This window comes from Arachis stenosperma, chromosome 3, assembly GCF_014773155.1.
Source record: "Arachis stenosperma cultivar V10309 chromosome 3, arast.V10309.gnm1.PFL2, whole genome shotgun sequence".
Lineage (NCBI taxonomy): Eukaryota > Viridiplantae > Streptophyta > Magnoliopsida > Fabales > Fabaceae > Arachis > Arachis stenosperma.
Genome location: NC_080379.1, coordinates 166,733,473 through 166,758,691, shown reverse-complemented (window position 1 = coordinate 166,758,691; position 25,219 = coordinate 166,733,473). Strand labels below are relative to the sequence as shown.

At 35.7% G+C, this 25,219-nt stretch overlaps 3 protein-coding genes across 13 annotated transcripts; 1 reads left to right on the top strand and 2 right to left on the bottom strand.

Moving 5' to 3' along the window:
- Positions 1–488: 488 nt before the first annotated feature.
- LOC130969141 (serine/arginine-rich splicing factor SC35) lies at positions 489–4,267 on the bottom strand. 6 transcript variants are annotated; one of them, XR_009081797.1, is made up of 10 exons: positions 4,078–4,267; positions 3,891–3,969; positions 3,727–3,806; positions 3,574–3,640; positions 3,312–3,383; positions 2,627–2,842; positions 2,320–2,530; positions 2,073–2,216; positions 1,394–1,805; positions 489–1,241 (listed from the first exon to the last, which is right to left on the bottom strand). XR_009081797.1 is itself a non-coding variant. In XM_057894746.1 (8 exons), exons 1-8 carry the CDS (start codon positions 4,151–4,153, stop codon positions 2,211–2,213), a joined length of 807 nt encoding a protein of 268 aa, XP_057750729.1. In that variant the 5' UTR covers positions 4,154–4,267; the 3' UTR covers positions 1,898–2,210. The 6 variants fall into 6 exon arrangements, 1 of the variants encoding a protein (XP_057750729.1); XR_009081798.1 differs by having other exon boundaries at positions 490–1,222; XR_009081799.1 differs by having other exon boundaries at positions 492–1,241; positions 1,602–1,805.
- Positions 4,268–4,926: 659 nt separating this feature from the next.
- LOC130968555 (potassium transporter 7-like) lies at positions 4,927–10,890 on the top strand. Its single transcript, XM_057893899.1, has 10 exons — positions 4,927–5,647; positions 5,769–5,997; positions 6,106–6,354; positions 6,557–6,607; positions 6,738–6,998; positions 7,493–7,545; positions 7,661–7,775; positions 7,862–8,116; positions 8,832–9,354; positions 9,955–10,890. The coding sequence occupies exons 1-10, from the start codon at positions 5,396–5,398 to the stop codon at positions 10,490–10,492; spliced, it is 2,526 nt and encodes an 841-aa protein (XP_057749882.1). The 5' UTR covers positions 4,927–5,395; the 3' UTR covers positions 10,493–10,890.
- A 639-nt stretch (positions 10,891–11,529) lies between these two features.
- Positions 11,530–23,558, bottom strand: LOC130968484 (copper-transporting ATPase PAA1, chloroplastic). 6 transcript variants are annotated; one of them, XR_009081674.1, is made up of 19 exons: positions 22,944–23,558; positions 22,778–22,831; positions 22,118–22,271; positions 20,479–20,553; positions 20,052–20,329; positions 19,091–19,324; positions 18,633–18,731; positions 18,169–18,318; positions 17,763–17,909; positions 16,920–16,970; positions 16,672–16,844; positions 16,163–16,295; positions 15,252–15,349; positions 14,701–14,941; positions 14,094–14,297; positions 13,805–13,885; positions 12,478–12,576; positions 11,862–12,075; positions 11,530–11,742 (listed from the first exon to the last, which is right to left on the bottom strand). XR_009081674.1 is itself a non-coding variant. In XM_057893779.1 (18 exons), exons 1-18 carry the CDS (start codon positions 23,376–23,378, stop codon positions 12,034–12,036), a joined length of 2,748 nt encoding a protein of 915 aa, XP_057749762.1. In that variant the 5' UTR covers positions 23,379–23,558; the 3' UTR covers positions 11,558–12,033. The 6 variants fall into 6 exon arrangements, 2 of the variants coding, with proteins under 2 accessions (XP_057749762.1, XP_057749761.1); XR_009081672.1 differs by having other exon boundaries at positions 11,559–11,742; positions 12,265–12,576; positions 22,944–23,557; XR_009081671.1 differs by having other exon boundaries at positions 11,557–12,075; positions 12,265–12,576; positions 22,944–23,557.
- Positions 23,559–25,219: the final 1,661 nt, after the last annotated feature.

Sequence of the window (25,219 nt, the reverse complement as noted above, 5' to 3'; positions counted from 1 at the left end):
TAATAATATTTAATAACTGTTTAAAAAATACACACAAAAATAGAATAAAAATTTGATCTTTATCTTTTTATTTTATTTTTTGAAAGTATTATGAATTGTTCACAAAAAAATATATTCTTAACAAAAAAATCACCAAATTTTAAAGATAAAAATATTTTATTTTTCTAATTATTCTTACAAAAACATCAAAATTCAATCTCTTCAAATTCATTTTTTGAAAGTACATAATTAACGTTGACATTTTTGTCACATCTTTAAATTACAGACATTTTTGTCCGCGACCAATAATAAATACGCCTAATAAATACACCTCTACCTCCATTTAATGGATTAATAAGGTTAAAATATAGATTAGATGAAATCTTAAATTCTATATCGTATAGATAATCCTACCCAAAAATAAATTATTACTGCATGTAAGCCGTTGCTTTTAAATATCTCGTTTAAGGATTGAAAGATAATGTGCTAAAGACTTTTTCCCATGTCTATATCTTTTTCTCCTTTGCTTTATCTCATTTAAAGTTAAGTGAAAAACACTGAGGAAGATGATGAAGACACGTCCATAAGCACATATATTCATTCAACTAATGTAGCTCTACAATAAGCCTTCATACCACAGCACAGAATACTGCTGCAAAAGAGAATGCAATATCATTCAATTATTCGCTCAACCATACATATTACCGATTCAGAATTCTTACTGTAGAGATTGCAACCATCCCAGAATAATAATCGACACTAACATCAGTTAATTCTTCCAATCATATGGGCACAGGACTACTCAAATTTTACTGAGACAACAGTTATAGTTGGACACACCATAATCAAATGTATGTGTTTTACCTCCTAACTACACCACTATTGGCAAGGGTGATCATAATGATATAGCAACAAATGACAAATGAGCGAACAGTTTAATTAACGAACAAATGATTTGACTCATAATAGAATCTGTGAAAGACTGACTAACAGGAACGGTTTCACCAGCTTAATAGTGAAAATTCTGTCAGGCAGCTTTGGAATCAACAGAAACCATCAGCATCATGAGACAGCTATTGGCAGTACGAACTGCTAATACCATTGCCAACCCGACCACAACAAATAGGGCAGCAACAGTCAGCTACAGTCATTGGTTAGTTCTTCAAATTATTCACGATCACTCATTTCACAAAAAAGATGCATCTGCTACCATCGCACAGCTACAGTTTCATGGAGCAGCGTGCTACAACAAATATATCTCACTACATTAAGTAGCAGATATTATAAAGGTGAATATTAAATAAGTTACCAGTAAAATACCCTTAAAAAGTAACAATGAACATGTTACCATTGTCAACTTCATTATAGTTCGAACTAAAACACCAGCAAATTATAGTTCATATTTAGTTCTCACGATTTATGTTTAGTATCTGCATCTGAATCAACAAATGAATGATCCAACTCCTACAGGGGCTTCAGCTACATGTCAAAAAATGTGCAACTTGTGTCCGTCACAGCAATGAGAATCCCTTTCAGGACAACTTTGTTCCGATTAAGAACAAACACGGCAAATCAAAGATAAGAATTCTGAGGAAAAATAAGCAAGTAACCAAAGAGCTTACCAATAATCAGACCATTCAGGAAAAAACCAAGTCTACTTAGTGTCTGTCAAACCAGCACGGCAAAATACAATCATACTCCTAAAACCAGCATACTCTTGCAACCGGGTACAACTCACGACCACTCATCATCAATGACTAGAAACAGCATCAACAGCAACAATGTCAACATGCACCAATCAGGCCCATCACTTTTCCCGATCACAACTATAAAACCCAGTAAGTTGTTCATCATAAATTAACTGAGTTTAAACTAGACCACAACCATATTCCTTTTTGAAAAGTGAGAAGTGAAAATAGAGAAAGAGAAATGAACATGCAGCAAGTAGTAAAAAGAAACTACAATAACAATATCCCTCAACTGAAGTACTAACCTATCAACTACATGTTCCAACAGTTATTAAATAAGCAAGTAGAAAAAAACATCATGTCCAAATATGGAAACACTTAAACACCAAGGAGGTTTGACCCTACCAAACAGCACATAGATCATAAAATTCTTCAATGACTGATTAGATCATTAACATTGACCAGAAGATTCAACATTTTCACAACAGCTACAGCTGCACTGCTCATGCTCAAGGTGTCTCCAGAATTTTCATCCAAGAGAGCTTACTCCTGCAAAAGAGGGTAGATATTAGGTGTCACAGAGGGTAGAGGAAACTATCTAAGATTGCAAAAACAACTATTCAATGCAAAATTTGAACCAAACATTACTTACATCACCATTTGAATTCCGAGGGGATGGGCTTCGCGAAGCATCAGGGCGACCACGCGGTGAGACACTGCGAGGTGAGGGAGATCGTCCATCACGGCTACGATGATCAGGACTTTCACCTCTAGGACTTCTCGGGGATGCACTCCTTTCAGGAGACATACTCCTGCGGGGTGAAGGACTCCTTCGAGGACTAGGACTATGTGCAGGGGAGCGGCTGAAAGGTACCAACAATGAAAATGTCAAAAAAAAAAAAACACTTCATGGTGAAAAAATAACAGCAAAGAGAGATAAAGAATCAATGAAAGAGAACCTATCCACCGATCGGCTCCGGCTTCTACTACGACGATCATCATCATCATCATAGCGCCCCCTCCCTCGACTCTTGTAATCAGGGCTGGCACTGCGGCTTCTGCTTCGACGACGATAATCTCTGTCCCTCCCACGGTACCGGTCACGTTCATACCTATCATAACTTCTGCTACGACTTCTCCTACGGTAATCCCTGTCTCTGTAATCATCACGGTACCTGCAAACAAATGGCCTTTGATCAATACAAATTTCTAAACACCATAGGATGTTCTAAATAAATTTTAATTATCACAAGAAAATTTTATTACGGATTAAATATATAAGATGCTCAAACACATCATCAAAATAATTGTTTACACCAGCTAATAATCAATTACAATGTCAGCAGTGGTAGTTGGAAAGAAGAAAATTTCAAAGGATTTATTTGAGCCTAACAAAGCTAATATGAAATCTGATATAATCATATAAGCAAGTGCTACACTGCACACATGTTAAAATTTATGCGATACAAGATTTTCTGTACTAGAAGAGTCAATGCACTTAAATCATAAAAGTGAATAAAACATCTCATTCCAGTGCAGAATCAGAATCAGAGAAAATGAGATAAACCTTGCATGAATTCAAGTCTACCAGCAAAGAGACAAAACAAGCTTTCAGATATATGAAAACTAAAAAGCAGAACATACCTTCTCCTTGGGCTGCGGCTCCTTGACCTATGCCTTGTTCTTGGCATTGATTCAATAATCCTTCCTTTGTGACTGTAAATCAAATAAACCAAACTTGTCAACTACCGAGGCATAACAATCATCATATGCAAGAACAAGCAACAAAATTAATAAACTTTAGGTCATGCAATTTCTTTAAAACATAAAGAACCGATGACTAATGGATTAGAGAACCCAAATAAAATATTGAATTTTTTAAGGAACATGGAAAAATATAACATACATGCGCTCCGCATTGGGGCCATATTTTGCAAATTGGACAGTTATTTCCCGACCATCAACCATTCTTCCTGAACAACAAAATTCAAAGTATGAAAACTACAAAATTATATTATCTTTTGACGAATCAAATAAGAATCAGAAACACAAACCCTACCGTCAAGCCTTTCGACGGCCTTCTGAGCCTCATCGGCATACTTGTAACGCACAAAGGCAAAACCCCTGGACTCGCCAGTCCTTCATCAATATAATAATTAATCTAGTTAGTTAATTAATTAAAATTTAAATAAAGCATTGAAATTGTCGGGGAATAAGTAGTACCTTCGATCTTTGGGGATGAAGATGTCGACGACCTTGCCATACTTGTCAAAGAGAGGGAAGAGGTCGTCGGCGGTTGTGCCTTTAACGAAAATCGAAACACGAAAAACGCAGAAAAAATTGAGTGTTAGGTTAAAAGATTAGAGAAGGAGCATAAAAAAAGGGAGAGAGGGAAAGAGGTTGAGCTTACGGAAAGTGATGTTGAGTACGAGGAGGGAGTAGGTGTCGGAGATGTCCGGAGGTCCTGACCTTCCAAAGTGAGACATGGTGGTCGGAGCGTTGTGACAGAGAGAGCGAGGAGAGTGTGGAGTGTGAGAGCGGAGGAGAAAAGAGAGTGGATTAGGGTTTGGATTTGTTGGTTTTCTGGTGCGAGTAATGTGTGTATTTGTGTAATTTTGTGGGAGGAACCTTCTTGAACACTCAAATAGTTAAAATAAAATTACACTAATAATAAAATATTAAATATTTTGTAAATTAACTTTAATATATTTGTGCATATTTATATTATCATTTCACATATTTAATATTTTAATATATTTTTAGTTTTCATGACTGAATAGTAGTAACTAAATTTTTATTATTGAATGCACATAGTGGATAAGAATGTTCAAAATTAGTAATTTTAAACATATTTTAAATCCACTTGGTTTTAACAATTAAAAAGAATTTTATAATCTTTTTCTATTATTCTTTGCTAATAAACTGTATTCCTAAGCCTAAGAGTATAATTAAATAATTCTAGAAAGAATTTACAGCAGATGAAAATTAAATTCAAATCAACGTTAATTAAATCTTTTGGCGGGGTTCCTATGCCTTGCCTTTTCGTTTTGTTTTGTTTTCTTTTCTTGGGTACATATATAAAAAATCTTTGTGGATATTAGCATAGTCTACACAATTTAATACTTAAAATTAAAAGTTTTGTTAAGTACATTTATCGATAACTAAAAATAGCTTTTCTAAACAATTTATAAGAAAATTTATATTATTAATTTTGTAAAAAGTGCCTAACCATGCTAATTGATTAGAAGCAGAAAAAAGAAGGCGTGGCACTTTCTACTTTCTAGCCTTTGTGCAATGTTTACACAGGAAAATCCATAAAGCATCAATGAAATTTGATTCATTAGCACGTGAAAACTGAAAACTCATGCTGTCATGCATATGAATATGATGGACAGAGCCGTGGAGACTGTGGAGCAGCTGAGTTGAACACAAGATTCAGTTACCACAACGCCGCTGACACGGTTAGTTACTTGGTTCTAATTTTTCACGCTAAACGACATCTGCATCACGTGTCGTTTCCAATTTTGCATCGCACCACCACCACCACCACCATCGCCATCAATATGCTCGTGATCTCCACCTTCCTCTTCTTCTCCTTCTAATCAAATTCAGCTCAATTTCCTCTCCAATTCCTAAATCCCTATGCCAAACCCTAAAATTCCTAATTCGTTTTCTTATTCCCGTCATTTCTGAACCTTTAATTTGAGCTCTTTTTCTGCGCGGAGGCGATGGCTGAGTACGGGGATCCAGAGAGGGGTTCGTCGATGGATTCCACGGAATCGAGGTGGGTTTTCCAGGAAGACGAGGACGATGCCTCCGAGATTGATGAGTTCGAGACCGATTTGCGGCACCACCATTCTGTTCTGGATTCTGAGGACGAGGATAATGGCGAGCAGAGGCTCGTTCGAACTGGCCCGCGAATCGATTCCTTCGATGTTGAAGCTCTTGAGGTCCCTGGTGTTCAGAGAAACGAATTTGAGGTGACTTCTCGAGTTTTAAATTTATTATCAGTTTTTTCCCTTCAAATATTATATTTTTTGCTTGCTTTGAGTGGATATTGGAGTTGTTTGATTTCTGCTGTAACGACATGCCCTGTTTCAGGATGTCAACATGGGAAAGAGAATCATATTGGCTTTTCAAACTCTTGGTGTTGTATTTGGTGATGTTGGAACGAGTCCATTATATACCTTCAGTGTTATGTTCAGGAAGGCCCCTATTAATGACAATGAGGACATTATTGGGGCATTGTCACTTGTATTGTATACTCTAATATTGATTCCTTTGGTGAAGTATGTACTGGTTGTTCTGTGGGCCAACGATGATGGTGAAGGTATGTTATTGTTTTGAAGATTTTCCTTCACTGTTCTTTTTTCTGTTCTCTCTCTTTTTCTCATTAGTTCTCTGGACCAAATGTATGATTGTCTTGAAACCATTGCAGGTGGCACATTTGCCTTGTACTCTTTGATTTGTCGTAATGCTAAGGTGAGTCTACTTCCCAATCAGTTGCCATCAGATGCCCGGATATCAGGATTTAGGCTGAAGGTGCCTTCCCCTGAGCTTGAAAGGTCATTAAAATTCAAGGAAAGGCTAGAGTCTTCAGTGACTCTCAAGAAGATTCTGCTTCTATTAGTGCTTGCTGGTACTTCTATGGTGATAGCTAATGGGGTTGTAACACCGGCAATGTCAGGTTTATTAACTGCTGTTTTGTTGTGTATTTTGTACATTATTTGGAGATGCTTTGATCAGAAGGCATTTGGACTGACATCTATATCATGCTTGTAATGATATCTTGCTGTTTCTGTTCAAGGCCAAATATCGTTTTTCAAATTTCAATAACCACTTTTAGTTCTTAATATTAATTCTTACTTTATGTCCATAACTTCCTGCAGTACTATCATCTGTTAATGGTTTGCGAGTTGGCGTAGATGCAATTGAGCAAGGTATTGAGAGTTAACCTTTTGATGAATTCTTTGCCCGCATACTAACAACTAATAAGCTGATTCCTACTCCTATATAATGGTTATTTTAATAGTTGAATTGGTCACTTATTCTTTTTCCTTGATTATGCAGATGAAGTAGTGATGATTTCTGTTACTTGCCTCGTCATCTTGTTCAGTGTGCAGAAGTATGGAACAAGTAAAATGGGGCTTGCTGTAGGACCTGCTTTGTTCATATGGTTTTGCTCTCTTGCAGGCATTGGGATATACAATCTAGTCACATATGACACTAGTGTCTTGAGGGCCTTTAATCCTATTCACATCTATTATTTCTTCGCAAGGAATTCAACCAAAGCATGGTATTCTCTAGGGGGCTGTATTTTGTGTGCAACTGGTAAGCACTTATATGCAAGATCCTTGGTGTAGTAGAGGCAATATCGTGTTCTGTGCTGTACTTCTAATTTTGCTATACTCTCTCTCTCTATGTGTATATATATAGTAGTTTAATTTTGATGCACGGACTGTGTAAAGTTCGATCACATCCGTTCTTTAGGATGACTATTCACACGTTCAGTGTAAAAGATAGTTATTTTCGCTGACGTGACGTTACATAATTGAATGCGCGTGTAAAACTGGTTTACACTGATATTTGCTGGAGAACAAGTTGGACACAGATTACTGAAATGTGATATGTCTCTTAGTGACACTTCTTCCTTTGCTTTGCAAGAGGAATGCAATTTAATCAACCATGGATATAAGTGGTGTCATGTCAAAATCACACATATACACACAAACAATTTGATATATTGACATGCAAACTATGCAATTTAAACTTAACCATCTCTTATATGTCTATCTCTTATGCTATATTAACCGGATCATTTACAGGTTCTGAGGCCATGTTTGCAGATCTTTGTTATTTCTCTGTTCGATCGGTTCAGGTAACAAATCATGTGAAAGTTAATACTATCATAGCCTCTATTTTCATTTCTTTTACTCTCTTTATCTTCCTTTTCCCTAACAAATGGATGAATTCATGAAATTTTTTGTTTGCAGCTTACGTTTGTCTTTCTTGTTTTGCCGTGTTTACTATTGGGTTATTTGGGTCAAGCAGCATATCTTATGGAAAACCATGCTGATGCTGGTCAAGCCTTTTTTTCTTCTGTTCCAAGTAAGTGCCAGGTTCTGTTCTACTGTTCATCATTATCTGGCTACCTGCTGTCACAAGTCTTTACAGTTTAAAATCTTTATGTGCAGGAGGTGCATTCTGGCCAACTTTCGTCATTGCTCTTGTTGCTGCACTAATTGCTAGCCGGGCTATGACGACAGCCACATTTTCATGTATAAAGCAGTCAACTGCACTTGGTTGTTTTCCTCGTCTAAAAATAGTTCATACTTCTCGGAAATTTATGGGCCAGATCTATATCCCTGTCATAAACTGGTTTCTATTGGTTGTTTCCCTGGTGTTTGTCTGCTCTATATCCAATATTGATGAGATTGGAAATGCATATGGTAATTATTATTTTTTTTCAGTTTCTTTATTTTAATCTTTCAAGGTATTTTATCAAATTTATTTGTTGGATATGCATATCACCTGTCAAACTGTAAATAGTTTCACATGTTCAATGGGATATCAACTATTTAAATATATCCTCAACTATTGCTAAAAAATAATAATAGCAGTGGTTGAATTATGTTTAAAAGGATCTAATTCGCATCAAGAAACCTGTGTGCACTGATTGCATTGAATACTATCATTGCACAGTTCTTTCGGAACTCTGTATGCTCACAATTATTACATTCCATACATATAAAATATAAAGATATGTTTGGTTCCATCTGCAAGCTTTTAAAAAGTGTCAATCATCATGCGATTTGAAATAGATGCAATCGAACCTTCCTTTTTCTGAATATTTAAAAGTTCAGAGGGAGGGTAGGTTGTTTCATTCCAAGGTCAGGATATGCTGTGAGATTCTGCAGGGACTTATAATGGTACTTACAGATTAAGTACAAAGTAGATGTGCAGTACGCGCAATTAAACCTATGACCTATTCATTAACAAATTTGATCCGATCATTCAACACTCACTCATGGATTAAACATTATTTTGACCTGCTGGCTTAGATAGGAGGAGGAAGTTGATTCTTGTGTTTTCAGTGCTGAACTTATCTCTTTATTATGAATATGAAATATATAGTCTTGAGCTTGTAAATTTTATCTTTTTCAGGCATTGCTGAGCTGGGGGTGATGATGATGACCACTATTTTAGTAACCCTTGTTATGGTCCTTATATGGCAGACACACATCATCATAGTGCTAAGTTTTGTGGTAGTCTTCTTGGGATTGGAGTTGGCTTTCTTTTCCTCAGTTTTGTGTAGTATACCGGATGGAAGTTGGATTATACTGGTCTTAAGCATAATAAATTTTTTTATAATGTTTGTATGGAATTATGGAAGCAAACTTAAATATGAAACTGAAGTCAAGCAGAAGCTGTCAATGGATTTAATGCGAGAATTGGGCTCCAATCTGGGGACAATACGAGCTCCTGGAATTGGGTTACTTTATAATGAGTTGGTCAAAGGAATTCCAGGAATTTTTGGACATTTCCTGACCACACTTCCTGCAATACACTCCATGATCATATTTGTGAGTATCAAGTATGTTCCAGTTTCTATGGTACCCCAAAGTGAAAGGTTCCTGTTCAGGCGAGTCTGCCAGAAAAGCTATCATATATTTCGTTGTATTGCCAGGTAATGATCTCAAATTTTCTTAGGGACATGTGTGATGTGTAACTATATGAGATCACTGGGGCTAACTTAATATCCATGTAAGTGGTCTAGTTTTGGGTAAGTCTAATAGATTGTGAAAAGAAAATGTTACGTGATCATCTGTCAAAACATTAATTCCATGACATAGTATAGATAAAATTATGTTAGGGATTCTTGGGGAAAAATTGCTATTGTGAAATCTTTATTAGTGTTTAGATGTTAAATCAACTAATAATAACTTAAACTATTTTGACAGGTATGTTTGAGCAGTTATTTGTTTGTGAATTGAACGTATATTTTATGTTTTACGTGGGCACACTGAAATTCTAATCATACATACTGATCCTGGCAATTATAATGTCGTTTTACTTGGTTGGAGAGCAATAACTCTCTTGGTTGGAAAGGAAGTAAGAAGAAAAGAAATGTAATCCTAATTCCAATTGAACAACCTTTTTTTCTGTCCCAAATCAAGGTTTTTTTCGGGGGATTCTTTTCCAATTCCCTATTGTCTCTACACATCTAATCAAGAGAAAAGTTTGAATCTCCCCATTTTCTCTGATCCTCTCTGATATATGCCAACAGGTATGGCTACAAAGATGTTCGCAAAGAAAATCACCAGACTTTTGAGCAGCTATTGATGGAGAGCCTAGAGAAGTTTATACGTCGAGAAGCTCAAGAGAGGTCACTTGAGAGTGATGGGGATGATGATAGTGATTCAGAAGATGACTATTCTGCTTCTAGGGTCCTCATAGCTCCCAATGGGAGTGTTTACTCACTCGGCGTTCCCCTTCTGGCTGAATTTAATGATACAAACATTCCCACTTTTGAAGCAAGCACATCAGAGGAGGTGGCTTCAGCATCTTCAAATAATCCCCCAGTGCTTGACGCAGAGCAGAGTCTTGAAAGAGAGTTATCTTTTATACGCAAGGCTAAAGAATCTGGAGTTGTTTATCTTGTTGGTCATGGGGATATACGGGCTAGGAAAGACTCCTGGTTCTTAAAGAAGCTAGTTATTAACTATTTTTATGCCTTTTTGAGAAAGAACTGCAGGAGGGGTATCGCAAACTTAAGTGTACCCCATTCACATCTGATGCAGGTTGGCATGACTTACATGGTTTGAACACATTTTTTACAACCCGAATAAAACAAATGCAACTTAATTTGGAAAACAGAAAGGTAGCAGTGAGTGGGTCTTGGAGGGGTCTCATTTGAAACTGCACAGTTCGAATGGTTTGCTCGGATACGTGGTTTCCGAACTTACTGAATATCTTTCCAGTTCATCATTCGGAAATTTTTTATGTTCCTTATGGTTGTCGATTGCTACGTGGGTATACAGAATTAGAACAGGCTGGGAACAGAAAGTAACTGATATTTGTAACATTTTTAAGGAAAGGGAGAGGGGAAAAATATATATATATACGTATACATTGCTGTGTACAAATGCGGGTGTGGAATTCCAGTTCAGTTTTACAGAACGCCGAGTTTGTACAGTGGTATCTGATCGGATCTTATAGGTTATTCTTACATGTTTTTTTATTTTTGATAAAAATTCAGGTGCAGTTAACAAGCCGTTAAATAATTTAATTGATTTGACTAAATTTTCATCTAATGACTCTTAGTTATCAATTTTATATGAAGTTGATTGCACCTGAATTTTTACCTTTCTTTTATTATTATTAAGGTTATTCCTACATCTTTACTAAGATAACGTTAGAAAACTTGATATGATTATTGCAAACTTGAGCATATAGGGTTCTAAAAGGTTGATATTTTCCTCAAAGATCAATGATTACGTTGTTTAGATGTAGTATGTTCTTTCTTTGGACAATAGGTTCATTATCCACTATTAAATTTTATTTTTATTTAACTGCAAATAGAAAAAGGCAAAGAGAAGAGCGAGCACTATTTAAGAAATTGGACATGATATTCTGTTAAGGTGATTTTTTCGAAATAATTAAAGGTAAAATCGTTTATTAATAATTAAAAAGTGTTAGATTATAATTTAGTCAAACAGTTTTCAACTATTAATTTTACATGAAAATAACTATATGTAAATTTTTTATCATAATTAAATTGGTTTATAATTTTTAGATTGATCAAATTATTCTCTTGGTTTAGTCATTTAAGTGACGATACAAACTGAATTTACATTATCATCCATATGTATAAATTAAATCCAATATTAAATAAAAAATTGTTGAGGTGCAATATGAAAGATATTTTTCTCACAGAATATGAAATGTAATATTTGCAAATACAAAAAAGGCATTATACACGAATGAATTTCATGAGATTGCAAGGGATCCCGATGCAAGAACATTGGAAGGATAAGTTATTTTGACACAAACGACGCTGCCACAAGCTTAGCTACTGGCGGGAAGGAATAAAAGACAGAATAGAGTGTTAATAGAAAGTAATATTGTCTTTCCAAGAATATATTAGGATTCTGTGGAGAGTAGTTGTAAAGTGAAGGAATGAAAATTAATTACCTTTAAATCAGTTCGGTGAAATCCATGCACAATAAAAGCAATTGATCAATTCTTCACTTTATTATTTATAACTACTCTCGTTGTAGAGGATCCAAATCAGAGAGTAGGGATAGCATGACCCATATTAAAATTCCTCATCCTTATATTATAACGGTAGCCTAAGGATGATGCCTCACCTAATATCCCCATGCAAAGCCAGCATTGTGCAGTAATCCTGATGACATGGGAAACGTCAAGATAATATTAACAGGATGGAAGACCCAAAATGGTTATGGAATTTATTTTATTTAGTTCAAATAAAAAATTGTTTTCATATCCTCCAATTATACATTATATAAATTAGGGTGGTGTCCCCACCATTGTGATGGCAAAGATCAAAGGTTAGAATTTATGAGGCATATACCTAGCATGCTCTACTTAACCTGCCATCAGTATGGGGAACCTCGTTTCTATGCTATTAGGAGGAGCCTCCTAACATCTAATACCGGTATTTCAGTTTCTGGTTTTGGTTTTCCAGGTCAGAATCTGCATATATTTTGGTCTTCGGCAACATGCCATGTATTTGTTTCTGCTTTGCAGAAAATCTGAATCTTAAAAGTAACGAGTTGGTCATTACACCGATGGAACTCAAGCCCATGAGAGCCCCAGCAATTGATGGAGTCAGCATAGTTCCATTTATAGGGAATAACACTCCAGCAGCAATTGGAATCCCTACCTGTATAAAGATAGAAAGATAATTATAACACACCATTTGAATAGTACATTTCCAGAGATTAAAAAATCAATAGAAGCGTTGGAACAACAAATGAAGAATAATCAGTCCCAAACTGGGTTGAATATAAAACTTAACTAGTAGTTACAAAGTAAGTTATAACTTATAAGTATCCCGGTGGCAGTGGAATAAACACACAATATAAGTTATCTTTGTTTTGTTCAAGTTATATTAACTTCAAGACACAGCAAATAATAATAATGATGATAAATGCGCCAACGAGCTATAGCTCAAATGGCATAGTCTCCCCATCCTCACCTAGAGGTCTCGGGTTTGAGTCTCACTCCTAACTTTGGAAAAAAAATAAAAATAAAATAATGATGATAAATGCCCATAAATAAAAGATAGATAAATAAATAAGAAACAGTGTTGATCAAATATTTGACACAAGAAATAACAACCACCATCAAAATCATGGCAACATTGGCAAAACAATTATGAAAAAGAAAGAAACAAAATTAGCATTTCCCAACATAGCAGCCTTCTTTTTGTACTTACTTGGTCCTATCCTTTCTTCCCCCTCTCCCTCGTGCAAGTCTTGTTATTTATCTTGTCATAACATGACTCAAAATGTCAAGTTTAAAGATGATCGTGTTTATATAGTTATTTTAATGGGTGCATAAAAAAATTAAAAAATAAAAAATAAAAGAAGGTGCAATGGACAGTGGCAGGCTGGTAACAGAGATGCGAGACATCGACCAGTGATTTCATGACAATACTCTTCCTAGAGGTAGAATCGGTGCTCAATGTTACTGGTCAGTTGGACATTACTTAAATTAGATCCGACACTTACTGTATTCTGCGTTTTAACTTTTAATACGAAGAGTAGCATGAAATAAGCTGTTAGAACTTAGAACATATTGATGTGGAGCTCAAATTTCAACGTGAAAAAAATTCAACTCACAGCCGTTCACCTTCCTCTAATTTCCTTTATGTAGAATCAGAATAAATTCTCCCTCCTCAACACTCTCGAATATACAAATTTTCCCACTAACAAATCACATGGGTCCTCTCTCTATCACTATCTAAATACACCAAAATAATAATAATAATAATAATAATAATAATAATAATAACAATATAAATAAATAAATAAATAAAATTTAAGATAAACACTGCAGCAACCTGTTTTAAATGCAGATCAATTTCTATATTGCACGGGAGAACTTACAATGTTGTATATGAAGGCCCACCAAAGATTTTGTTTTACAGTATTCATGGTTAGCCTGCTGAGCTCCAAAGCATCAACTAACTGCATAGAGCATAGTCATAACAGATTAGATACCTTGAATACATTTCATCAAGATTCAAGAAGTATTCGAGGCTGAGATAATTGAAGTAAATTCATTTTTAAACTTAAGACATGTCCTACATATTGTAAAGTGAAGACAACTTTGGACAACACAGAAAAGTTTTAAGAAGATTAGAATAAATAAAAGATCCTAAAGAAAGAAGAATACCTGTGAGAGCTGGTTGCGCATCAATACAATAGAAGACACCTCACTAGCAGCTCCAACACCTCCACCTAATGCGATACCAATATGTGAAGAGGCCAGGGCAGCTGCATCATTAATTCCATCACCAACCATAGCTACAATCTTCTGATCTTTCTGTAGTTCATTTATGAACTTTTTTTTCCCATCTGGTTTCACTCCAAATAGAACCTGCAATTGGCACAAATTTTCCAAGTACTAACAATCATTAACTAACCAAAAAAAGTGGGGAATTTTGTACAAGAAGAATTTGGACCAAAGACGTACACAGACATCTATGCTAAAGCTGAAAGAGCCAGCAAAAGGATTACATATGGACAAGGTGGGAATCAATTGCTGCAAGTCTAAAACAGCAGCAGTTACACACACGCCGCACACCCTTACATATACCACAAGGTGTCAATTGCTGTAAGTAAACAGCAGTCAAACACACACAGAGCATGTTTAGGCTTGGGGTCATCAACATCGTCAAAGTTTGTAGCTCCACACTTTTTACAGTGTAAATGTAGAAGTTTCTGAGTAATAAAGCAATAGATGACTCAATTCAGCTATGTCAAGGTATGCAACCTTTTACCTTCTCTTTAGAGATTCCAACAAGGGATGCAACATGCTCAGCTGCATTCCTTTTGTCTCCAGACAGCATGTATACTCCAATACCTTGCTTAGACAATTGATCAACAACGTGTTTTGCATCTTCCCTTATCTCATCTTCAAAATAAATAAGGCCAGCTAGAGTATCATTTACTCCAACATAGACAACAGATTGATTTTTAAAATCCTCCAATTCTTGATGTATCTTGCTGCTAACCCCATGCCTATATAAAGGAAATATATGCTGACATAAGAACTTTATAAAGAAAAAGGCAAGAAAAAGTTCTACAACTAAACAAAATTTATAGTATATACATTTTTGTTAAGGAAAAAAAAAAAGAACAAAGCTACCATCCAGTATCTTAGTAACATGGATGAATCTAAAGCAAGCATAATCAGCAATATGCTGCATTCATTTGAAAAAAAATGGAAAAAATTCCTTTAAATAAATTAAATTTAAAAAATAAATAAAATTTGAGGTGCATCCTATCCTGTATATTTTCAGAGAATGATAAAAATCAAATACTCCAGTACCTGGTGATCCAATCCAATGTCCCAACAGAGACCTTTTTGTTATCAACAGTTGCTACTGCACCAGAACCAGGTTCTTCAAGGAATGTTCCATCTGCAACCTGCAAATTTGTAGTAAGGCATACATACGCTAACAGGTGTGTCCTCATGAAACTAACCTTTATGACAATATATTTAACATGAATTACAGATTTCAGCCATTCACAAATTACCACCAAAAGGTTCTATTTTACAAAAGTACATTAGTCAGTGAGTCTTACAGCCAATAAACGTTGCCTATTAATAAGTCAATCTCATATAGATGGCATATACTGACAGTAAAAGGGGGGCACTAAACAAAGTTAAGTACCCAGTCATTTCTCCTCTACAAGAGAATAGCAACTCATAGCAATTAGCCAACTGTTATTAGAGGCAGATTAGCTCATGGAAAGCCAAAAATCCACCAGTATTATAAACTATGATATCATTCCCTTTCTGACACATACACACTCAGACGCATAGATAAACCAGGTAATATAGTAAAGAGCACGGTTGGCAAATATAACAATGTTATTATCTTTTTATTTTAATTTTCAAATAATTTTGTTTATTTATTTCCATTATTTAAGCAAAATACATTTTATTAATATGATAAACTAATCAATAATTTAAAATAAATAAATAAATAAATAAAAGATACTATAACAATTAAAGCTAATGATATGATATTTAATACTACACCAAAAAGATGTATTAGAATATATTCAATTTATCAGCTCATGTAAAGCAAAAGCGTCATGTGATTTGTACGAGCAAGAAGAGAACCAAAGAACAGTGGGTGATATGATGAGAGAAAAGAAGTAAAGTTCGTCACAGAATAAAGCAGTGAGAACACTTGATGTCAGGATGGGGAAGTTGAATAGAGAAAGAAGAACCTTAGCATTAGTACAATTAACTTTCTGAGCAGCATCCACAATAGCTTTCCCAACTGGATGTACTGAATTCGATTCTACTGCAGCTGCTAACCTCAAAACTTCGACATCAGACCATGTATTCTCTTCTGCTTGGCTGAATTAAAAAATGAACTTTATACCACATTGAGTTGGATAACTTCAACAGAAGAATTCATACAGTATATACATATTTTTTACATATCTAGATTTATGTTTCACAAAATGCCATTAGATTTCTTTTGGAGACCTTTTTTAACCAAAAAAGAGAGAAAAGGTGAGCACAACGATGGGTTATTTTGACATTCTTAATGTAAATTAGAACTATTATTTGATTGCATGAATATACATAGCAAAACGCATGTTTTTTAGTCAGAGTAAAAAGGATATCATCTTGTATTAATGAAGAATTCAAACAAAGTTGACGTCATTTTAATCTTCCCATAAAATTGATCGTGATTAATGGGTGGATGTATCTTGCTGTACAGTAGTACCTTGAATTTGCATTTTGTTCACATGAAGGAGCAATAACCTTTGTCACAACAGGTCGACCAACTGTAAGGGTTCCTGTTTTGTCAAATACAACTGTATCTACCATGGCAAACTTCTCTAGAATGTTTCCACCACGCAACAGCAAACCTCTTGTAGCCCCCAAAGAAGTTCCAACCTGTTAAATACACATACAATGCCATAATCTTAGATTAAACAGTCTTTATGGAAGTGATTGTTATGAAGAAATTACCAGCACAGCAGTAGGTGTGGCTAATCCGAGTGCACATGGACAAGCAATAACCTGCATCAATAGACAAGTATTACTACCAGGAATAGCTATAAGATCCTTCATCTAGACAGTAACTGAAAACTAAAATATTTAGCAGGCTATTTTCTCTCTCCTATTTTTCATCTCAAAAGGAAAATTATAGTACTTTACCTTCCATAGAATTCAACAACAATAAATGAATCATTTAGTTGGACTAACAAAACCTAAGTATGTGTGCCTCTTAAATAGTAAAAGGGTCTCTCATGAAAGCAAAAGAGCTATCTTTCTTTTCTTTTCTTTTCTTTTTTTTGTCTTAAGCTATTGCAGTTTTAAATACCTGAACCTTAAATGCTCTCAAACAAACTAATGACGTAGCATTCAAAATAAAATACAAGAGGGCAGATGCATAGCCAAAAGAACCATAAATTAGGAACCATGTAGCTAAAGATGTTACACGCAGATAAAAAGGGAATGAATTAAATTGATTTGAATAATGAATTGTTAAAGAAACTCTACACCTTCTGAAAATGCCAAAATATAGATTCTATGTTTCTAACACACTACTAAACATCTTATATAAAATCGTGTGAAGCTTGAAGCATAGCCAAAAAGATTTAACGATATATATGTAAATATATAGTGTTGTGCCTTGTCAAAAGAACAGTTCAATCTAAATGGCCAACCCATTATGTGAGAGCACCAAAACAGATTTTATAATATTAATTTGCTAGTTTTGTATAGAGATGTAGACAAGATTTTCAAGCTTCCTTGTTTCTCAAAATGCATCGAGGGATATTTTAACGTCCATAAACATTTGAAGCATACCAGAACACTGCAAGCAAGCTGCAGAGCCAATGAAACTGCACTTCCTTGGTATAAAGCAGTAGGTAAAACATGTTTGCCAAATAGACTCCAAAATGTAAAAGTGGTGAAAGAGACTGCCATCACCCCATACGTGAAGTGTCCAGCCACCTGGATACAAAAAATGCTAACACTTATTTTTAGTGATGAGGATAAGGCATAAGATTTATTAAAGAAAAAGGATAATACAGCCACAAAGAACAAAAGGATGAGAAATCCTACTTGAAAAAATAAGGGGGGAAGACCATATAAAAAAGAAGAAAACATAATTGAAGCTAACCACCCAATATAGAAGCATGAAGTTTGCAAGACTAGACATTTGTAGATAGAAACAAACTTGCTCAAAATAATTGAGATTTAATTAAGAAACCTTATCAGCCAATCTCTGTACTGGAGCTTCCCTGCTTTGTGCCTCTTCAACGAGACGTACAATGTCCCCCATAGCAGTCTCACCGCCTGGTCTCCTTACTTCCATTGTGAGAGTTCCATTAAGATTTATACTTCCAGCTGCAACATCACTCTACAGATATAAAATCCATCAACCAAAGTTACTTGAAGTCTTATACCGCCCAGTACTGCCAGTTCCACAACTGTGAAAGTCTCAATCATATATCAACAAAAAATGAAGTGTGTCCATCATTAACAAAGATGCAGACATAAAACATGATCATCAATTACCAACTGGTCTTCATGTTTTATTTATAAATGCAAACAATGCCTTGAAGAATTTCAAACCATGACCATAGCATGCACCATTGCTTAAAGAAACCAACACATTGCGTCCAGCGACAACTAAATTTCATATTATACGAATATGTCAGGATAGAATGGTACCCCTGGTAATTTTGTTACTGGAAGTGGCTCACCGGTGAAACTTGACTCATCTACAGTGCTTCTACCAGATCTGACAATTCCATCCGCTGGGATACGATCCTAGAGAATAAAAATGAATGTTAAAAGGAATATCAAAGCACATACTTATGCATGTCACTTCCCAAAATATAGACAGGGTGTTCAAACTTAAAATCATTATTATAAGAAAATGTCTTGCAATACATAGAGCACCATGGTTCAGGAACAAAGCAGTGTGGTAAGAAGAGTAATCCCCCTTTCCCGTATCATTCTTCCTTTATCTTTCATATCTCATTAGATAACTTTTACCATCCAAGACATGCTAATAGAAGTCATCCTTTCTTTTTTTTTAAAAAAAAAAAAAGCAAAGATTAAAGTTTCTCTGTTTGAAGGAGCTCCAGGTTTATCTCCAATAAATTGTAGATTTTGATATTACTTACTCCAGGCAACACAATAATTTGGTCTCCCACAGAAAGACTGTCAGAAGGAACTTCAACAATTGAGTCAACTTCTGTTTTGCCATTATTAACAAGAAGGCGGGCTTTTGATGGTAGTAAACTAAGAAGTCCTGTCATATCACTTGTTGCTTTAATTTTTGCTCTCTGCTCAAGATTCCTTCCTAACAAGACAAATGCAATCAGCATAATTGGTTCCTCAAAGAAAGCTTTCCAACCCTGCATTAGAAAATAATATAGTTAAGACTTAAGACATATAAACTTAAATCGATTGCCATCACATGTATATATGTATAATTTGAGGAAACAAATATACTTTTTGGCTTTGGATTAATATGCCAAATGAAAACAGACAAGAAGCATCACACCAACAGTGAGCATGTCGCTTAAGAGACACACCCCATTCTTAGTCTTTATCCAAAACCAAAAAGAAAAATAAAATTATAACCAGCACCGTAAAGTAAATGAGATAGAGAATACGGATAAAACATGCATTGTTATAGGTAAAGGTAAACAGGGTGTACATAAATCAGTCCAAACCAATGAATCGGATCCTACATTGGCGGGTTTGATTTATAGAAAAATATCACACTAAACCAAACCACCCGAATTGATATAGCATATTACTTACTTTACCTAGTTTCTATTTTAGAATCTGGATAACAAATGCTGCTATCTTATAGTCTTCTTTATATATAAAATGATAAATAAATGAAGATGACTATAGTGCAATTTTTAGTTGAAAACTTGTCTTATCAAGCATCAATTAGCCATAACTTTAGAAGTCATAAGTAAATGACAAAAAATAAGACACTCCGCAAAATATGGGATTTTAGTTTTCCATTTTCTTTAACTTTTACAAGTGTAGCCGAGCAACAAAACATAGCTAGAGAATAAATGAAATGAAAATTCCAGGTTGGTGCTAAAGTTCAAATGAACATTTTACCAATTTTGGTAGCAGCGTAGCAAATGAACTGACTGTAAATGATGACAAGGCCCCAAGACCAACTAGGGTGTTCATGTTTGGTGCCCCTTTAAGAAGGCTTTTTAGTCCATCTAAGATAAGCTGGCGACCAGGACCAAGCAATGTAAACAAAGACAGTGACACATGAAATCCAACAGAATGAAATGCATGAATCCACGGTGCCCTAGCTGCAAAGAAATGAGAGAGATGGCCAACAAGACAAACAGCACAAAGAGCCCAAGAAACAGCTAGCTCGCGACCTTAGAACAGCACAAAAAAAAGGAAGCACCATGATGATTAGTATCAAGATTAGAAAGCAGATAAATCCTCGGAGAACCATTCAGATATATCAGAAGTAGGCTGTTATCGCTACACTTGGTTTATAGAAAAGACTCAATGAGATTCTTACCACTTTGTCTTAATTGTTTGCGCTTTTCCTCCATCTTTCTTTCAAAAATTTGGATGAAATTGTCTCTTCCCGAGTCTGCACTTAAGAAAGAGCAGGATAGTCAAGCAACCATACCAATGGAGAAAGCTGATATGATTTTAATTTAGCAAAAGAAATTATCACTCAAAAAAGTAACTTGTAGTAGCAATTTAGAGGGGTTTACGCCACGTTTCCATCATAGATGAGCACAATACAGTCATTCTTCCCAGTTATTTGCTAAATTAGTTTGCATATTGTTCACTAGTAGGAGGTAACAAGCATGCATAAGGGGAATGCAGCCAAAAGATAAAAAGGACTATCCTCTGTCCCTCAAGTAAAAGAAAGTAGAAATAACTCAGAGCACTGTTACACCATCGCACATGATAAAGAGAAATATGAGGGGTATGAAAAACAAATTATGATTTTAAAAGTACAACGATACAGCTACAACCATGATAGACATATCAAAAATTCATTTATTATCCTACAATGGGCAAAGATAAAATAGAGCGGCGGTAAGCAATAATTGTTTACACAGCTACATAAGCCCATGTATCACTCATAGTCTCATACAAAATAGAGTCCTCAAAATTCTTGATAACTAAAGGGTTGCTACTTTCAGAGTCAACATCAGCAAATCCGTCATCATGCAGGGCTGCCAGAAGAGTGTCACGGAACTCCAATACCCTCAAGAATCCATGGAGACTCACCTACTGAAGGGAGGAATTACAACATCAATAATGGTTTTAAACTATCCTATAGATCTAAGAATGGTCGATATAAGATTTGGAAATAGTTTAGCCATATAAAAAGGTATTGTTTTGAACTCAGAACCTCATGAATTAAGAACATACCATTGACTCCAGACAACCACTCTTTAGCATTTATATGATGAAATAATTCCTTCAGTTGCTATCGTCCTTACCTGCCACTTAACCCACCAAGCTTCATGTGAATCAAATTGAATTCTATGACATATGTTAACATCTAATCTCATTTACACTAATAACTGCTAAGTGGATAACCAGTTTTCAAAGGCATCCAATATCATCTATTGGGCAATTTGAAGGCACCACTATGTACTTCTTTTGATAGAAAAATCACTTGCGAAAAAATTATCCTCACACACTATTCAATAATTCCCAACCAAAATCTTGGGTTCAACGTTGGTCTACCAATAATCAAGCAATGGCTATAACAATTCTGAAGGTGGTACAAAGCTGAGTTTTACACTTTTTACAGATTGATCTGCACAATACTGTCCCTAAATATTCTAATATTTCTTCAATAACAGAGAGATAACAGACGCACAAAGGACATTACTAAGATGGGACAAACTAGGTATGATTCATAATAAAAAGGGTGGAAAAAGAAAGAATAACCACGGGGAGCGAAAAGAAACAGGCATTAATATATTAAAAGGAATAAACTCCATGTTGAGCCAGCAACTACTAGGATCGAACTCTCTCAACTAAGATGTTGGGTTTGGCTCCTGATCCTGATCCTTCATAGGAATTGTCTCACTGAGGCTTGTGGCATCCATTGACACCTCTTCCTAAATTTTTTCCCATCCCAGAAACACAAACAAAGAGACATTATACTGATAATGTTGAAAACATACCTCGAAGGCTGGAGCTATATCCACAGTTAGTCAAATGCTCTGCAAGTGCCTCCCCTAAATGCTTCTGCCAATTTGGTGCTTTTTTCGCTTCAGATACAGGCCAAACTATTGCTGTCTCTGTAGTTAGATTCACACTAGCAGATGACACTTGGGGCTGTGCATTAACATAAGAAATAAAGAACCACACTTCAGATTACTGATCCTTTATTTAAGAAAACAAATTTTAAAAAAAAATCTAAATGGCCATGCATTTAAAGAAGAAAAATAGAATTTCTTATCTACCTTACTTGTCATTTCCTTGAATTTTCTGTCCTTTTACGATTTTTTATCATTTTTATCAGAACTAAATATTACAGAAGATAGCGACACAGATTCTCAATGCTACCTTAAGAACATCAACAGACAACAGACTTATCTATTTATAATTGGATCATAGTGTAAGGGAGTTCAATTTCACAACGTGGGTATATAAATTCAATGCTTACAAATATAATCTCAAATATTGCACACACATGAACATCAAATGCCAATCAACTATTCACGTACAAGAGCACATTCAACATCAAAGTTAGTCAACATTTGCAAACACTAATCAATTTACACATATAGAATAATGGAAGCACCTAAACCAAATCAAAATCAATATTGCAACGAACTTACACGACTTTCCAGAATCCTCTTTACAGTCGCAGCACATCCACCGCACGTCATTCCCTATCAAACGCACACAAAGAGAACGTAAAAGAAAGCTTAGTTAGAAATGCCAAAGAAAATAAAACGGAAGAAGAGAACCAAACCATACTTCACTCAAACAAGTTTTTCATACCGAAACATCGAGAATGATCACATCAGGCGAAAGCGCCGAAACCTCCTGAGCTGCGTCTCCAACTAACTTCACGCTACCGTCTCCAGACTCGCCGCCGCCGCCGCCGCCTCCCCCTCCTCCTTCGCCGCCAGTTCCGGCTCCGCCGAAGCCTCCGCCGCCGGCTTCAGAAACGAAGGAAGCGACGGAGCTTGAAACGCACCGTAAACGGCACGGAGGTCGCGGCGGAAGCAGCACGCGGAAGGCACTGAGCGACGGCGAGAAACTGAAAACCGCGGGTGAGCTCGGAATGTGGCGGGAGGCGTAGGAATTGACTGCGCATTTGAGGCTGCGGCGGAGAAGAGGAAGGCGATGAGGAGCCGTGGCGGCGAAGTGGCGGTGGAGAGCCTTGAAGAGTGCCATCTGCGCCGGTGTGGTGACGGAGATTGCAGAATCCATTGGATTCTGCTGAAGAGTTGAAGAAGAACAAGAGGAGACTGTTTGAATGTGGAAGCAATCTACTGGTCCAGTTGAGCGAAGTTATAGCTTTGCGCGTGTTACTCTCTACTATTTCTTTATTTATTTACTTTTATTATTATCTTCTTCAGTTCTTCACTTCTTCTACCTATCACTGCGCTGCTAATTAAATTTGGTATTGCACAATTTTGGTATTAGAATCCACTCCTGTTTACACGTTTTTCTTGTGGTGGGCGACACTCTTGTAATAATTGAGAAATATTTATGATAATATATTTACTTTATTGATATTTATTGTTGTTAACTATCTAATTTTCTTATTCATGTACCTATTGTTATATTAGTGGTATATTTATTTTCTGTTACTTTATTTATTTATGCATGTATTAAATATTTTTTTTCAAAATATTTCATCCGGTTACGTTTGAAAATTAAAAGTATTTATTTAATAATAATAGTCATTAACTTAAATTTCTTTTTAATCACATTATAATTTATAAAACATTCAGCAATATAGTGCCCGTCACGTGACCCCTTGCTTTTCACAATTCCTTCTTTTCTCTCTCCACTCTTCAGTCTTCACCTAACCCTTTTGTCGGTTTGTCACATTCTCCTTGAAGTGCTGTTATTAAGTTTTTTTCTGGTTCGGAGTTCACTAATCCCTCTCGTGCCCCTTTTTCCCTCTTTTCTCCTTCATCGACACGGTAGCAGAAATGGAAACAAAAGCTTCGTACAATGTAAAGAATAAAGAATGAATGGATGATTAAATAAAGCTTTAGTATATAGCTATAAAATAATAATTTTAATATCGATCATCGTTGGATGAGTTCGAAGGAGGGATGAATGATCAGTGGAAAAGAGAATAGAACTAACGCTTGTTTAAGCTAAGGTGGCTCTTTCTCTAGGCTGCTAGTACCATACATGGAAGGTGACTATTGTGGCGTTTCAAAAATATGAGATGGTTATAGACTTAAGAGTTAAGCCATCCGTGGGATTTGCTTACAGTGGAATAGTGGATATTGGGGTGCAGCAAGTCAGCAACGAAACAACAATGATTAACCCATCTCTTGTTTTTCTTGTTTTTGTCGAAGTTTAAACACCAGATATGAATCATCGATACTAACTAGGATTTAGGGTTTATGTATGATTGTTGATACTAAAAATGAGACAGTACTGAACATGTATGAAAGTGGCTAAAAGGGACTAAATCCCAAATAGTCCTTCAGATTTATGATTTTTTTTAGGGCCGTCAAAATGGGCTAAACCCATCGGGCTAGCCCGTTTATGAGTTTAAAAGGGCGGGCTTTGCCTCTAAAATTAAGCCCGTTTAAATTTTGGGCTAAACGGGGAGAGCCCGATTAACCCGAAAAAAATGACGGGTTAAACGGGCTAGCCCGCGGGCTAAACGGGTGACCCGTTTAAATTTTTTTACATTTTTTTTTAAAAAAAGTAGCACTTTTAGCTAATATTTCTCCTGATCCGATCCGAAAATCTGACCCATCAACTAAAAAAATTATTATTTTTTATGGTTTTTGACCTAAAAGTGGTATTTTTTGTCAAAATATTTTTCAAAATTAAAATAAAATGATAAACGGGCTGGCCCGTTTAACCCATCGGACTGACCATAAACGGTCCAGGCTAGAAAATCCAGGCCCGTGAATAAAACGGGTTTAAACGGGCCAGCCCGTTTAACCCACGAACTTAACGGGTCGGGCCTAAATGGGCCGGGCTAGCCCGTTTGACAGCCCTAATTTTTTTTATGGTCTCTCAAATCCCAAATTTACTGTACTAGTCTCAACATTTAGTTCTGGCCTCTGGATACT

What these genes read in the sequence shown, in the direction of transcription:
- LOC130968484 (XM_057893778.1), bottom strand. Translation starts at nt 23,378, where the DNA reads ATGGATTCTGCAATCTCCGTCACCACACCGGCGCAGATGGCACTCTTC. An exon ending in CTACGCTGCTACCAAAATTG is followed by an intron (nt 19,325 to 20,051) that starts GTAAAATGTTCA and finishes TTTCTAATGCAG; the next exon opens with GGTTGGAAAGCTTTCTTTGA. An exon ending in TTAATTGTACTAATGCTAAG is followed by an intron (nt 15,350 to 16,162) that starts GTTCTTCTTTCT and finishes ACAAATTTGCAG; the next exon opens with GTTGCAGATGGAACATTCCT.
- LOC130969141 (XM_057894746.1), bottom strand. Translation starts at nt 4,153, where the DNA reads ATGTCTCACTTTGGAAGGTCAGGACCTCCGGACATCTCCGACACCTAC. An exon ending in CGTACTCAACATCACTTTCC is followed by an intron (nt 3,970 to 4,077) that starts GTAAGCTCAACC and finishes TTTTCGTTAAAG; the next exon opens with GCACAACCGCCGACGACCTC. An exon ending in CGGAGCCGATCGGTGGATAG is followed by an intron (nt 2,531 to 2,626) that starts GTTCTCTTTCAT and finishes GGTACCTTTCAG; the next exon opens with CCGCTCCCCTGCACATAGTC.
- LOC130968555 (XM_057893899.1), top strand. Translation starts at nt 5,396, where the DNA reads ATGGCTGAGTACGGGGATCCAGAGAGGGGTTCGTCGATGGATTCCACG. An exon ending in TTCAGAGAAACGAATTTGAG is followed by an intron (nt 5,648 to 5,768) that starts GTGACTTCTCGA and finishes GCCCTGTTTCAG; the next exon opens with GATGTCAACATGGGAAAGAG. An exon ending in TGTAACACCGGCAATGTCAG is followed by an intron (nt 6,355 to 6,556) that starts GTTTATTAACTG and finishes AACTTCCTGCAG; the next exon opens with TACTATCATCTGTTAATGGT.